At 31.6% G+C, this 15,315-nt stretch overlaps 1 protein-coding gene across 1 annotated transcript; it reads right to left on the reverse strand.

Annotated features, from left to right (window-relative positions):
- Nucleotides 1-13,746: 13,746 nt before the first annotated feature.
- On the reverse strand, nucleotides 13,747-14,562 carry LOC148947189 (uncharacterized). Its single transcript, XM_089096531.1, has one exon. It carries the CDS (start codon nucleotides 14,560-14,562, stop codon nucleotides 13,747-13,749), a length of 816 nt encoding a protein of 271 aa, XP_088952657.1.
- Between the last annotated feature and the right edge of the window lie 753 nt (nucleotides 14,563-15,315).

A 15,315-nucleotide genomic window follows, 5' to 3' on the forward strand; every position in this document is an offset into this window, starting at 1 on the left:
GTTCTTAAAGCCTTTTGCATTTTGCAGGAATTGTTTCTGCGTTGTATGAATTATTATTTGGATATGTTTGAATTTTTGTATGCTATAATAATTATTTGGGATGTTGTTAGAAATTTATTGTCTTGAAGCAAGTATTTGGTATTTTGCACCAAGTTTTTGCAGAAGATATTCTTAACTCTGTTAGAACTATTTTGGATTTGTGTAAAGGATTTTTTCTATTTTTAAGAATAGTTTTTGTTGTTTAAGAACTATTTTTGATTTTCTTACAACTTTTTGTATTTTGCAAGAATTGTGTCTGCTTTGCAAGAATTATTATTTGAATAACTTTGAATTTTTTGTATGCTATAATAACTATTTGGGGTGTTGTTAGAAATTTATTGTGTTGAAGTAAGTATTTGGTATTTTGCACCAAGTATTTTATATTCTGTTAGAACTATTGTGGATTTGTGTAAAGTATTTTTGTATTTATTACGAATAATTTTTGTTTTGTAAGAACTATTTTTTATTTTTTAAAACTTTTTGTATTTTTTAAGAATTATTTCTGTTTTGTAAGAACTGCTTTTGAATTTGTATTAACTTTTATATTCTGTAAGAACTATTTTTAATGTTGTTAGAAATCTTTTGGTTTTGTGACATGTATTTTATATTTCGCAAGAACTATTTTTTATTCTGTTAGAACTATTTTGGATTTGTCTAAAGTATTTTTGTATTTTGTAAGAACTATTTCCGGATTTTTCTGAACTTTTTGTATTCTTTATGAACAGTTTTCGATGTTTTTAGAATTTTTGCTATTTTTGAATATCATTTTATATTTTATAGTAAATATTTTTTATTATTCTAGTACTATTTCGGATTCGTTAAAAATATTTTTTCTATTTTTTAAGAATAATTTTTTTTTTGTAATAACTATTTTGGATTTTTTATAAATTCTTGTATTTTTTAATAATTATTTATGTTCAGTAAAAATTATTTTTAGAATACGTTTGAACTTTTGTATTCAATTACAATTATTTGGTGTGCTTAAAGGATTTTCATATTTTGATTAGTTTGTTTTTTACTTAGTATCTAATGTTTTTAATCTGTTATAAACTTTTCAAGGATTTATTTAGTAGATACGTACCTTGTAAGAATTACTTTGTTATTTCACTTGTCCTTTCGGATTTTTTTTAACTTTTGTGGTTTTTTTTAATTATGTATTAATCAAAAATAACGACTATATTTCTTTTTAAACTAAAATTAAATTTCGATAATTAAAAATGAAAAAGATTTTTAATTTTACAAATATTCCTAGCATCAAAAAAATGTGAGTTTCTTTTATATTGTTTCTTTTTCGTTGTTTTGCTGAGGACGGCCCTTATTTATACGGTCAAAATATTCTTTTAAAGTAGCACTCCACTGTCTTATAAAATTTCCCCTGTTGTTATACTTATTGTTTATAATGGAAAGGTAGTGTGGTCTTCCTCACCAGTACAGATACTTCATTCAAGAAACGTGATTAAACGCGTTTTGAAACTACATACTATTTGTATGCCTTTCCTTGGCACCTTTCCAAACGAGCAGGGACTCCCCACTGGTTCTTACACATTGCAAAAAAAGTGAACAGTACGAAAACTCCACGTTTTTAGGGACCAATCGGGAGAGATATGTAAAGTCGACATAGCTTTATTTCATTTTTTAAGGTTCATTTAGACGAGGTTCCGGGCGCCCACGTAACCACCGCTAAATGTACCTTAAAAAAATGAAATAAATCTCGGTAGACTGTACATATCTCTCCTGAGTGGTCCCTAAAAAAACCGGCCGGTTGAAATAGTGGAGTTTTCGTACTGCTCACTTTTTTGCAATGTGTAGGAACCAGTGGGGAATCCCCGCTCATTTGGAAAGGTGCCAAGGAAAGGCATACAAATAGCATGTAGTTTCAAAACGTGTTTAATCACGTTTCTTGAATGAAGTATCTGTACTGGTGACGAAGACCACACTACCTTTCCATCATAAACAATAAGTAGAACAACAGGGAAAATTTTATAAGACAGTGGAATGCAATTTTAAATGAATATGTTGACCTCATATCTAAGGGCCGTTCTCAGAAAAAAAACGAAAAAGAAACAATATACAAAAAACTCACATTATTTTGATTCTAGGAGTATTTTGAAAATTAAAGAACTTTTCTAATATTTAACGATCGAATTTTAATGCTATTAAAAACAAAATATAAAATGTTTTTTTAAATCAGAAATAATTAAAAAAAAAACACAAAAGTGAAAAAAAATTCAATATATTTCTTGCAATACAAAATAAATTCTTAAAAAGTATAAAACAACTTTAAACAAATACGATATGGTTCTAACAGATTAAAAAACGTTTGATAAATAATAAACTTGCTTCAAAATATGAAAATCCTAACAACATTCCAAATAGTTCTAATTGAATACAAAAGTTCAAACATATTCTAAAAATAATTTTTACTGAACATAAATAATTCTTACAAAATAAAATAAGTTCAACAAAATCCAAAATAGCTCTTAAAAAAAAAAAATTATTATTACAAAATAGAAAAAATATTTTAAATGAATCCAAAATAGTACTAGAAGAATAAAAAATAGTTACTATAAAATATAAAATGCTATTCAAAAATTACAAAAATTCTAAAACCATCGAAAACAGTTATAAAATAATACAAAAAGTTCAGAAAAATCCGGGAATCATTCTTACAAAATACAAAAATACTTTAGACAAATCCAAAATAGTTCTTACAGAATAAAAATAGTTCTTGTAAAATAAATAATACTTGTCACAAAACCAAAAGATTTCTAACAACATTAAAAATAGTTCTTACAGAATAAAAAAGTTCAAACAAAATCCAAATCAGTTCTTACAAAACAGAAATAATTATAAAAAAATAAAAAAATTTTTAAAAAATCAAAAATAGTTCTTACAAAAAAAAAATTATTCGTAATAACTAAAAAAATACTTTACACAACCCCACAATAGTTCTAAGAGAATATAAAATACTTGGTGCAATATACTAAATACTTACTTCAACACAATAAATTTCTAACAACACCCCAAATAGTTATTATATCATACAAAAATTCAAACTTATTAAAATAATAATTCTTACAAAGCAGAAACAATTATTGCAAACTACAAAAAAGTTTTAAAAAAATAGAAAATAGTTCTTAAACAACAAAAACTATTCTTAAAAATAGAAAAAATCCTTTACACAAATCCAAAATAGTTTTAACAGAATTAAAAATAGCTTCTGCAAAATATGAAATACTTGAATAAAAAAATACTTGGTGCAAAATATCAAATACTTGCTTGGATTTGAATACCAAATTCAAGACACTAAATTTCTAACAACATCCCAAATAGTTATTATAGCATACAAAAAATTCAAACATATTCAAAGAATAATTCTTACAAAGCAGAAACAATTCTTGCAAAATACAAAAAGTTGTAAGAAAGTCGAAAATAGTTCTTAAACAACAAAAACTATTCTTGGAAATAGAAAAAATCCTTTACAGAAATCAAAAATGGTTCTAACAGAATTAAAAATACCTTCTGCAAAATATGAAATACTTGTCACAAAGTACGAAAATTCTAACAACACCGAAATTAGTTCTTACAGAATACAAAAAGTTCAAACAAAATCCAAAAATAGTTCTTAAAAAACAAAAATCATTCTTACGAAATACAAAATTTTTTTAGACTAACCCAAAATGGTACTAACAGAATAAAAAATAGTTGTTGCAAAATACAAAATACTTGCTACAAAACAAAATGATTTCTAACAACATCAAAAATAGTTCTTACAGAATATAAAAAGTTCAAACGAAATCTAAATTGTTCTTACGAAACAGAAATAATTCTTAAAAAATATAAAAAGTTCTAAGAAATCCAAAATAGTTCTTACAAAACAAAAATTATTCATAGTAAATACAAAAAATACTTTACACAAATCCACAATAGTTCTAACAGAATAAAAAATACTTGGTACAAAATACCAAATACTTGCTCCAAGACACTAAATTTCTAACAGTGTCCCAGAACAGGGTGTCTCAAAAAAATGTACTCATACTTAGAATAATGTGAAATTGTTTATTTATTAACATACAGTGAAATGAAATAGCTTAGAATATAGAAGACAAATGTGATTAAGAAATTATGTTCGCAAATGTTCGAATTTATGGCAATTATTGTCCGGACAGCACGGATAAAGCGCACCAAGGGATTCGCAAACATCACGAAACAGGTCATTAGGAATATCGCGATATTGTCTTTCAATTTCCATTTTCAAAGCTTCATTTGTTCTTGGTTTGGTGCAATAAACTTCGTCTTTGAGATATCCTCACAGAAAGAAGTCCAATGGCGTGAGGTCCACCATCTTGCTGAAAGTAAATTTCACCGTCATCACCAGACATCTCAGGACTTTGTGGACCAACAAACTCCTGAAGCAAGTTAAGGTAGCTCTCATCAGTAACCGCTCCATTAATAAAAAATGGCCCTATAATGCCCAGTGCAGATATCCCACACCACACTGTTACTCCTGGCAAGTTGAAATGGTGTTTAAGTGTTACATGAGGATTTACAGGAGCCCAGTACGTGCAATTATGGCGATTAATGGTGCCATTTAATTTAAAGGTTGCCTCATCGCTCCAAACAATTTTGTGTGGAAACCCTGCACATTTCGCCAGGTACCATTCACAGAATTCAACTCGGCGGTCAGGAACGTCTTCGCTTAGGGCATGAATTGGTGTTGGAATGTAGCAGTTCCAGTGCAGACGCTTGAACAGAGTCCTTCACCAAATTAATGAATAACGTCTTAATGAACATGATTCCTAATCATATTTGACTTCTATATTCGAACCTATTCCATTTTGCTGTATATTCATAAACAAAGGATTTCTCGTTATTCTAAGCGTGAGTACATTTTTTTTAGACACCCTGTAGTTATTATAGCATACAAAAATTCAAACATACTCCAAAAATAATTCTTACAAAGCAGAAACAATTCTTGCGAAATACAAAAAGTTGTAAGAAAATCTAAAATAGTTATTAAACAACAAAGAATATTCTTAAAAATAGAAAAATCCTTTACACAAATCCAAAATAGTTCTAATAGAATTAAGAATAGCTTCTGCAAAATATGAAATACTTGTCACAAATCACGTAAATTTTAACAACACCGAAAGTAGTTCTTACATAATACAAAATGTTCTAACAAAATCCGAAAATAGTTCTTAAAAAACAAAATTATTCTTACGAAATACAACAATATTTTAGACAAATCCAAAATAGTACTAACAGAATAAAAAATAGTTGTTGCAAAATTCGAAAGACTTGTTGCAAAACAAAAAGATTTCTAACAACATCAAAAATAGTTCTTACAGAAAATAAAAAGTTCAAACAAAATCTAAATTTTTCTTACGAAACCGAAATAATTCTTTTTATGTAAAATAATCATTTTTTTTTTATAGTTAATAAACTTTTTCAATTAAAATGTTGGATGGTCGTTTTTAGAGCCCCCCCCCCCCCAACCCCTCCCGGGGAGGATCCCTTGGGAACCGGGAGCTTCCTTCGAGGTAGGAGGATCAATACCCTTTCGAGTTGGGAGTATCGGACTTCACAACACTGTTCAAATAGAACAGCCTCAAATTCTGTTCTCAAATACATCTTTTTTTCAGCGAAAATAATTTCCTGAGTTGGTTCAAAAATAGTGTTTTTCTTTGCATGTGAAAGCCATAATCGGAGATTATTCAAAGGACTCTTCTTATCGCAAATACAAATCCTGTTTCAAGAAGCTCACTTAGAATTCAAAGCAGATTAAAAGCGATGGGGAGATCTGATAAGAGTCCGGATGTGTGTGACAGTTTAGTATGAAATATACGATAGTTTGAGAAACAGTGAATAGATAGTTTTTAAAAGGAATTATTACATTAGAATGCATCTTGGTTAGAAGTTACGAGGTAAGGTTTTTTTTGTTATAGAAATGCATGATAAGCATTCCTTTATATATACCATCTAATTTGGTTAATGAAAGAAAATGTAATAGTTTTTATAAACAAATTTTAAGTTTTACTCATCAAAAGCTATGCGCCTGAGAAAATTTAACTTATTTTTGAAAATAGGGATAGAAAAAAAAAATTATGTATATACTTATAAATTCTGACTGGGCTTCTATATCTGAACTCCTTGGCAAAACTTGAGGGGGGTCAAGCTCACAATCTTCAGTAGGCTGAGCTGAGCCATATGAAGCAGTCCACTCCCTTTTCAAGTTCCTTCCAGCTGGCATGGAGCTAACACGGGGGTCAGAGGACCCTGTCATTAAAAGATTCGCAGGCATTGGCTGGTCCAGGTCTTGTTTAGTTCTAGAAGCGAATTTGATAACTCATACTCTTGCAGCTTGCATTAATATACCTTCGCTCAATCTTGCTCTTTTTTCAGAAGGGGGCTTGTTGCACGTATCTTCTTCCTTTAAAAAAAAAAGACAAATATTTAGCATGTAGCAAAAATACATTTTGGGTTTGGAAAATAATTCAGTTTATGTTAGGCGTCTAAAGTAGTGTAAAACATTTTTTTTTCAATTAAATAAATATTTATATTTTCCTTTATTAAAAAAATAAAATACTCATTGTTACAAATTTAGATTTTTTTTTTTTAGAATAAGAACAGATTTGTTTTTTCTTATTCAAGATTATCCGGTCACTAACACTTCCTTCAGCGAGCCTCCTCTTTGTATACTCAAGCGTAAAATTGTTACTAATCATGCGGTTATGAACATTTTGTGAAACTCAAAGTCAATTTAGTCAGAAATTATTAAACTCTTTGGTATAACAGCCTTTTTTCTCTTTAAACTATCAGATTTCAATCAAATGTATAAATAGAAATTTAAGAAGTGGAAAAGTTAATTAACATGGCTCAGTCAATCCCCGTATGCAGCATAGATTCTAAATTGTTTTGGTTCTTCTTCTTCTAAAGACTAAAAGCATCATTAGCCTACTAAGATCTAAAATATCACTGAAATACATTTTCCAGAAGTACATGATAACGAGCTATAAGTAAGGAAAAAACAGAAACTAAAAAAAGGAAGCTTTTGTAACAATTAATACACTCAACTTAATGAGAAGACAATTTCTTTTTAATATAATAATGAGATTATTTTTTTTACTCACCATAAATTGCTTAGAATTATCAATTTTTCTATGTAAATGTTTTTTACAAAAAATGCTTGTAGTGTTATCTCTAATATAAAATATTCAAAACTTGTGGATAATATAATATTAAACATTAATATATAAAAAAAATAACTGGCAACTAAAAAAGATAAAATGGTTTTGCTTTACCAAAAAAAAAAAAAAAGGCACTTACATTTTAAATTGAGTAAATACTCTTGATAATGGTTTAGTTATCAGAGTAGACTGAACTTTTGAAATTGCGTCAGTTCCCTGCAAAGAGAGTAATGACCAGTAGAAGTAAAATTAACAGAAAAAAAACTGTTTGTACGGGGGCGTACGCAAAGTATATACCTTCAAGCAAATTCCATATGATATTTCAAATTACTATACCTTCTATAGAAATGATACCTCTTTGCAAATGACCCTGGTAACCCCAATTCGTTGAAAACTTACACACATATCTATGCCTCAGGCGTAAGTTTGAATGTAAGTTTTTAACCTTTATACGACTTACTACTCTCATTTGATTGGAAATTGAAATGGCTAGTGCCCTTTTTAATAGTCGAAAGTGATTGGAAGGCAACTAACACCACTTCCACGTGCACTATTTATCCAAACACATCCAATCAAACTTTTGAGATAGCCATTTTGTTCAAAGTAGTTAAAAGGTCTTGTATTTATATCTTTGAAGATGACACTCCCCCCACAGCCCTCAGGGTTAGGGTTGTGAGTTATGCCCTGGGGGCAATTAAGGTTTTTATTGAAAGATTTGTCGTAGAAACTTGAAAAAGAAACTTGAAGGGGGAAACGTAGAAACATTAAATTGGAAATTCAACGGGCTAGTGCCCTTTTTAATGGTCGAAAGTGATTTGAGGACAACTAACCCCCCTCTCACGCCCACCTTTTCCTCAAATACATCCAATCAAAATTTTTAGTTAAAAAGTCCTGACATCATGTTTTTGAATATGAAACTCCCATCCCAGCCCTCCAGACTAGGAGTTTCTGTTGGGCCCTAGAGGAATATAAGGTTTTTTTTTTTATTGAAAGCGTTGTCGTAGAAAATTCAAAAAGCAATCATTTGATCGGAAATTGAAACGGCTAGTGCCCTATTTAATAGTCGAAAGTGATTGGAGGGCAACTAACCCACCTCTCACGCCAACCTTTCTCCCAAAAACATCCAATCAAAATTTTTAGATAGCTTTTTTGTTCAACGTAGTTAAAAGTTTTAGAAATTAGGTCTTTGAAGATGATAACCCCCTTAGAGCCCTCGGGACAAAGGCTATAAGTTGTGCCCTGGTGGCATACAAGGTTTTGATAGAGAGTGATGTTGTAGAAACTTCAAAAAGGGCTCATTTGAATGGAAATTAGAAGGGCTTGTGCCCTTTTTAATAGTCGAAAGTGATTAGAGGATAACTAGCCTAACACCTCTATCACACCCACCATTTCTCCAAACACATCCAATCAGAATTTTGAGATAGCGATTTTGCTCGACGTAGTTAAAAAGTCCGGAAAATTTTGTTTTTGATGATGACACTCCCCCCATAGCCCTCCGGGCAAGGATTGTAAGTTATGCCTTGGAGGAATATAAGTTTTTTTTGATAGAAAGCTTTGTCGTATAAACTTCAAAAAGGAATCATTGGATTGGAAATTGAAACGGCTAGTGCCCTTTTTAACAGTCGAAAGTGATTGGAGGGCAAGTAACCCCCCTCTAACGCCCACCTTTTCCCCAAACACATCAATCAAAATTTTGAGATAACCGTTTTATTCAACGTAGTTGCTGATTTGTGGTAGTTTCACGCTTGGTAGATTATTTGATTTTATTTTTGCTCATTTTTGGTTTAATGGAGTTCTTTACTTTTCTTTGAAAAACTTATTTTGTGGAAAAGTTTTTTTTTAATTAATTACTTTAAAAACCTATGTAGTAATATAAGCTATCAGTACAAGAAAAATAGCTGTGTAAATAAATACACACTATAGTATGCAGTATGTGGATTAGTTAGTAGCAATACAAGGTAGTTTAGTATTTTCTTTCTTTCCAGTTATGTTGGCAAGTGAAGTTAAAGCAATAAAAGAGGCGATCGCTAAAGCATCTTCATTGGAAGAAATAGAGCGGCTCAACCAGATGCTAAGAGCTGGACAAGTACCTGGAAAAGCTGAAAGTAAAGGTAATAAATCCTAGGGCACTTATCTGTTATACCTACAACACTCAAGTTCTTCATCTAAGAAGAACCGGTTTTTCTGACCTTCTATGAAATTCATTTAGTTTGCGATCTGTACTGATAGAGATTAGTGTCTGATCATGGATGTTAAAATGAAAATTTGATTAGGTTAAGTCAATTTCCATAATTTTTAATAGAGTATTATATTTTGATCATATTTTGGTATATTTCATTAGGATTGAGCATCAGAGAAACCGGTTCTACTTGATAAAGAACTTAAGTGTTGTAGCTATAACAGATAAGTTCCAATCCTAGATGTTGAAAGTTAATTTACTTAACGAAGTGATTGAGCTAATGACGTTCAGCTGACTTTTGTTTGGTGCCGTCTGTACTAAAAACACTAATGAAGTAACGTTTAACCCTTCTTCCCTTGATCATGTTAGCATTCATTATCTTTTTTAAAAGCAACTGTAAGTGATGATGCAGATAGAAAATTGTCAAAAAAGCTAATGGTTATATTTTGATATTTTAGTCTTTCTTATAAACTTTATTGAAAGTTATATGCCATGCATTATTTAAAGCACCAAGGACAGTGAAAAAAAAATCTCGTTGTTTGAATTGGTTCAAATTTGAGCTTACAAGACCTTCTTAAAAAATTAGGAATTCAATTTTTATTAAAAAAAGAGCTTCATATGCAGTTATGCAGTTTTTGGTACTAGCCGATACTATTTTTAGGAAAATTGGGAATTCAATTTTTGTAAAAAAAAGAGCTTCATATGCACTTTTTTGTACTTATGGATGCAAACTTACACAACCGTATATTTCTTTAAAAATAAAGAAAAATGGGGGATTAAATTTTTAATAAAAAAGAAGACCTTCGTATGCAGTTACTTGGTCTGTAATTTTATATTCGCGAATATTAGTATTTGAAACATTGTAAAATTTGTTCGCCGGTTAGTTTATGTTTAGCTCATACCCTGGTCCTATGGTTACAGCTCTTAGGCTCTCTGATAGCTTATAACCGGTATAACTCTAGGATTTGATGTCCAACGTGTAGTCGAGATAGCTTTTCGAAAGTGATGATTCAAACTCCGAAAATGAAAAGACCTAATTAACCTAATGCTATTTACTGTGAACATAAAAGACATGGCGTAACATTAATTCTTTAAACATAAGAAATGTTTTAAAATATTCAAAGTTTGATGTAGGTGAATAAATACGTTTTTCTTGTCTCCTGTATAATTTTATTGTTTGGAAAGAGAAATTTATTCTTGTAGTTATAGTTTTTTCTCTCTCTTATAGTTCAACAAAACGGTCAAGAAGAAATGGAAACCTAAACTGTGGCACCTTGAGCCAAATACTTTTCTATTCTATTCAAGGCAAGATCTTTTTTATACATATTAGATATTAAGCTGAATAAAAGACATGATACTACACACTTCGTCTTGAAATTATGTACCTGTAAATTTAGTGTCTTATATTACCTAAAGTTTCGTCTATATATGTATATATATATATATATATATATATATATATATATATATATATATATATATATATATATATATATATATATATATATATATATATATATATATATATATATATATATATATATATATATATATATTACTATATTCTATTGCCCAATATATGTATTGCCTATATTTCTCATATCCCGAATATATATTGTCCAAGCTAGGGGAAATGATGAGAGCTAGGTCTTTAGGCCCTTTCCTTAATCCAGTGAATATATATTGCCTTTATATTTTAAACTAGGTATAAAGCAAATTATATGTAGTACAGGTTCAAATTCAGACTTCAAAAAAATATTGAAGATTAATTTAAAATTTTAATTTTTTGGTTATCGTTTTAAATTGAAAATTGTCGAAAAAATCTTTGGCGTTCAGTTCATATTTACTGTAACAAAAAAAAAAAAATTCTGTCCGAATGACCGAAATCCGGCCGAAACAGTGGTACTTGTTAATTAAACGAAAGAGTCAAGAGTTACACACTCAAGAGTTACGCTTAGGTTAGATCTCAGAAAACCGGTTTCATAGCAACAAAGACGGATGACAGGATTCATTGGATTTGTATAATTTGGGTTATATATTTTCGCATTAGGGGGTCTGGGGGTTAGGTTAGGGGCGCTGTTCAAATACTTTACCGCTTTCCCTCACTCCCAACCCCCTAATGTGCAAATATACAGCCCTAATTATATTATTATAAACAAAAGGTTATATGAAGGTTATATTTCATTACGATTAACCTAACTTCACTTCTTGGGCATTTTTCGTTTAATTAACAAGTAGCAAAACAATTTTTCTGGCCGAATGACCAAATTTGTCAACTTTGACCCACATTAAGACATGTCTTTCTTCGAACGATATTAGATCAAATTACAGAACACAGATGATTTTTTTTTATTTAAAGACCTGCAAATTTACCATTGCAAATGTTCAGAAGTCGATGGCTTGGAGCGAAATCAAAAGATGTCTGTGATATAATGTCTACCTTCTAAATTTGCTATTAATAACTATAAATAATTATATGCATTTACGTAACTGGTCAATTTCACGGCACTTAGATTGCTCGACAAGCGCGGTGAAAATAAGTCGAATCTTCTCTTTGAATTTTTTAAATGATTGTCCTTTGTTTAAAATAATTGCATTAAGGTCTAAAATATTAGGCTTGCATTGCCACCAAATTTCATCAGGAGTTTTTTTTTTTTTATTAATAAATTTCTGAAGGGGGGTAATTTTTGTTTGGTTAAATATTTAATTATTTTTTTATTTTGTCAAGGGGGTTTGGTTTGGTCCATAGAAATCTTTTTCTGGACACTCAACGTTGTCAGTTACAAAAAAAATGTGCCGTCTTTCTGAATTATTTTGATGCAGGCGTTTTGTCTTCCCAATGCTTCTCCAAGATCAATGGGCTATGTATTTTAACGTAGTAGCGCTAACCAAACTTTACTCTTTGCTAAAAGTTTAAAGTACGAACTAAAAGTTCAAAAGTTTAAAGGAAAAGTAATGTTTACCGAAATCGTTTTAAATAGAGACCTAGGCCGCCACTATTTGGGTTTATCCTAAGATTTCGGAATTTTTACCCTAAGGTGAGGACATTTTCTTCAACCTAGGATTTTTTGCAAGTTAATGTTAGGATATTCTTAAATACTTAATGGCAGCCAAGGCCATATCCAGGGGGAGGGGTCACCCCGTGTAACCCTCTTCTCCCGGTATTTTTCTCCAAATCGTAAAAAGGTAACAAAAACACATATACATAAATTTTGTTGCATCTTATAAGGTTTGTTACCCCCCTCCCCCTTGACGAAAATCGGTGATATAGCCTTCGTGGCAGCCCTTGTAGACAAATATTTAAAGAATCTTACTTTGTGATTATTTATTGAAAAGTACCCGGGTATGACTCTTGTTATTTAAAAGATAATTACTGTTGAGCAATAAACGTTATATGCCTGTTTGATGACTTTTTTCCTAGGATATTTTAAAAACACTTTCTGATTTGTTATGTCGTGCTTGTTACTCAGCAAACCTGTAATTATCAGTTTGGCTTTTGTATAACGACCATAGATCCAAAAGTGAATCCCTAGATAGTTTGAGGTTGTCAACCGGAACCATTCGGTAGTCAACCTACAACCGAAAAAAAAGTGTAAATGTTGCATATTAGCTTCAAAAATCGGCGCAGTATTTTGGTATTATGCCTGAAAATCTAAAGCTGACGATTTGCACTTCTTCAACCGTCCTTCCCAATGGCGAAATCCTAGCAGAACGTCAAAGTTCCGGTAAAGTGATGACGGGAATTTATTCATTGAATGGACTAGAACCTTTCTTCTCCAAAAGCTGGTGGCATGGCTGGCCACAGTCTTTCCTGGAGGACATATGAGGATAACCTCAACGCCTTTCCGGCCGAACGGCCTGAATAAATTGCTGGCGAATTAACTTAGTAAGTACCTTTTAAGTGAGTTAGTTTCTTCTCTTTATTTTACAATGTATTATAATAATAATAATAACTCTTTATTTCCATAATAGCTTATAGCTAGCAGCGGACGTCAAACAACAAGAAAATATAACACATGAGATCAGATAAATAAAGATAAAAATAAATAAACTTTTTCACAACTTTTTATAGATTTCCTTTTCAACTAGTTCCTCATTATAATGGTTCACGAAGTATGGAACAAACGATGATAGGTACATTTATGATGCCATTCGGGGTGGGGGACAAAGGAGTTGTAACAAAGAACTGAGAGCTCCTCTACGTGTTTTTGGCCGACTGATCTGGGATGCCTGGAAATCCGGTAGTATTTCGCGATAGACGTCAGAACTTAGGCATTTTTTTCAGAAACACATCGTGAGATCGTGGCGCCTTTCAGATAGTTTCTGAAGCCTCAGTTTCTACGGGCTGTCCTCATAGGATGTATAATTTGCCCCAAGCATTATTTGGCACGCCCGCTTCTGAATATTTTCAAGCTTTTGGGTTTGGATAGCCGTTAGACCTGGGTGCCAAACAGGACAAGCATACTCGGTTTGCGATCGGACATACATACAGTATAGACTGCGCATAATGGAAATTTGGATATTGAACCGTGTTAGGCATGCAAAGGATTTTAGGCATAGGGAAGCCTTTTGGAGGATAGACTGTATATGTGGATCCCATTTCAGGTTGCTTTTGAAAATTACTCCTAGGATTTTTATTTCATCTTTAGTTGTAAGTCCAGTGTCTTCTTGGGACGGAATTGCAGATTTTAAAAAGCTAACACGTAGAATATGACTCTTGGTTTCACTAACTGTAAGCATTACATCTTCAAGATTATGCTTTAGCTGGGAAAATATTGATGAGGCGGTGATTTCCTTTGCTATGCTCGCTAAGGTGCAGAATAATATGCTTGACAGGTCGTCAGCAAACTTGTAGCGACTTTGTATGTGTGTTAGGACAGGGTTAAAAACAATCAAAAAGATCAGTGGTCCTAATTTTGTCCCTTGGGGTGCTCCGCACCATAATTCTTGGAATCCGGAGGCTTCATCCTGCGTGAGTGAAACACATTGGTTTCGATTGTGCAGGAAGCTTGCAACCATTCTCACAAGAAACTGTCGAGCACCCATTTCTTTAGCTTGGTTAATAGCTATCAGGTGTTGGATGCTGTCAAACGCCTTTACTATATCGCTGAGAAGGATTTCTGCATATGTCCCTTCCTTCTCGAGAGGTTTCATCAGGTCGTCACGATAACATACGAGATAGTGGGTAGTACTAGGTCCAGGCCTGAAACCTAATTGCTGCGGGTCTAAATTAGCTTCAATATTTCCATATAAATATTCACAGATAAAACCCTCCAACGCTTTGGAAAGGCACGGGATTTTTGAAATCGGGCGCAAATCGTTAGGTGAGAGGGTTTTTTTTATTTTAGTAATGGGAGTTATATAGGCTGTCTTGAAGCAATCCGGGAATGTACCATCTATTAGACATTGATTGAAACAGGCAGCCAAAATAGGACTAACCTCCTCAGAGCAATGAGCTATCAGTAGTATGTTACCTTATACTTCCATACCCTGTATAGCAATTTCTATTTTATTTGCGTACTGCCATAGGAATTTCTACATTATTCTATAGAAGCTTGACACCATTTCAAAGAGATTCAGAGTTCCCTAACATGGCCTAATACTTTGAGTAGACTATGCTCCATCTTGTGCTAGTTACATAACATGTTATGAAGGACATTTCTGACACAATTTACATAGACCGGATTTCTAGTTCATGGTATACATGTCTTTTAGAGTAAACCCGTATCAGAAAACCAGCACGTCTTGTTTAGTTGCCAATATATATCAATTATTTTTTGTATATATTCAGGTTTCAGATTAGAATTTCCTACAGTTTGAACAGTTCATTCAATCTACTAATATCAATATTTTTTGCAATCATTTACATAGATATGGAATATTCTAAGCTACTTCTGGTGAGTAAAA

Source organism: Artemia sp. Qi Xiang Cuo, chromosome 11 (assembly GCF_049724085.1).
Source record: "Artemia sp. Qi Xiang Cuo chromosome 11, ASM4972408v1, whole genome shotgun sequence".
Lineage (NCBI taxonomy): Eukaryota > Metazoa > Arthropoda > Branchiopoda > Anostraca > Artemiidae > Artemia > Artemia sp. Qi Xiang Cuo.

Bases quoted from the DNA above. Each gene is read 5' to 3' on its own strand.
- LOC148947189 (XM_089096531.1), bottom strand. From the start codon at position 14,562: ATGAAACCTCTCGAGAAGGAAGGGACATATGCAGAAATCCTTCTCAGC.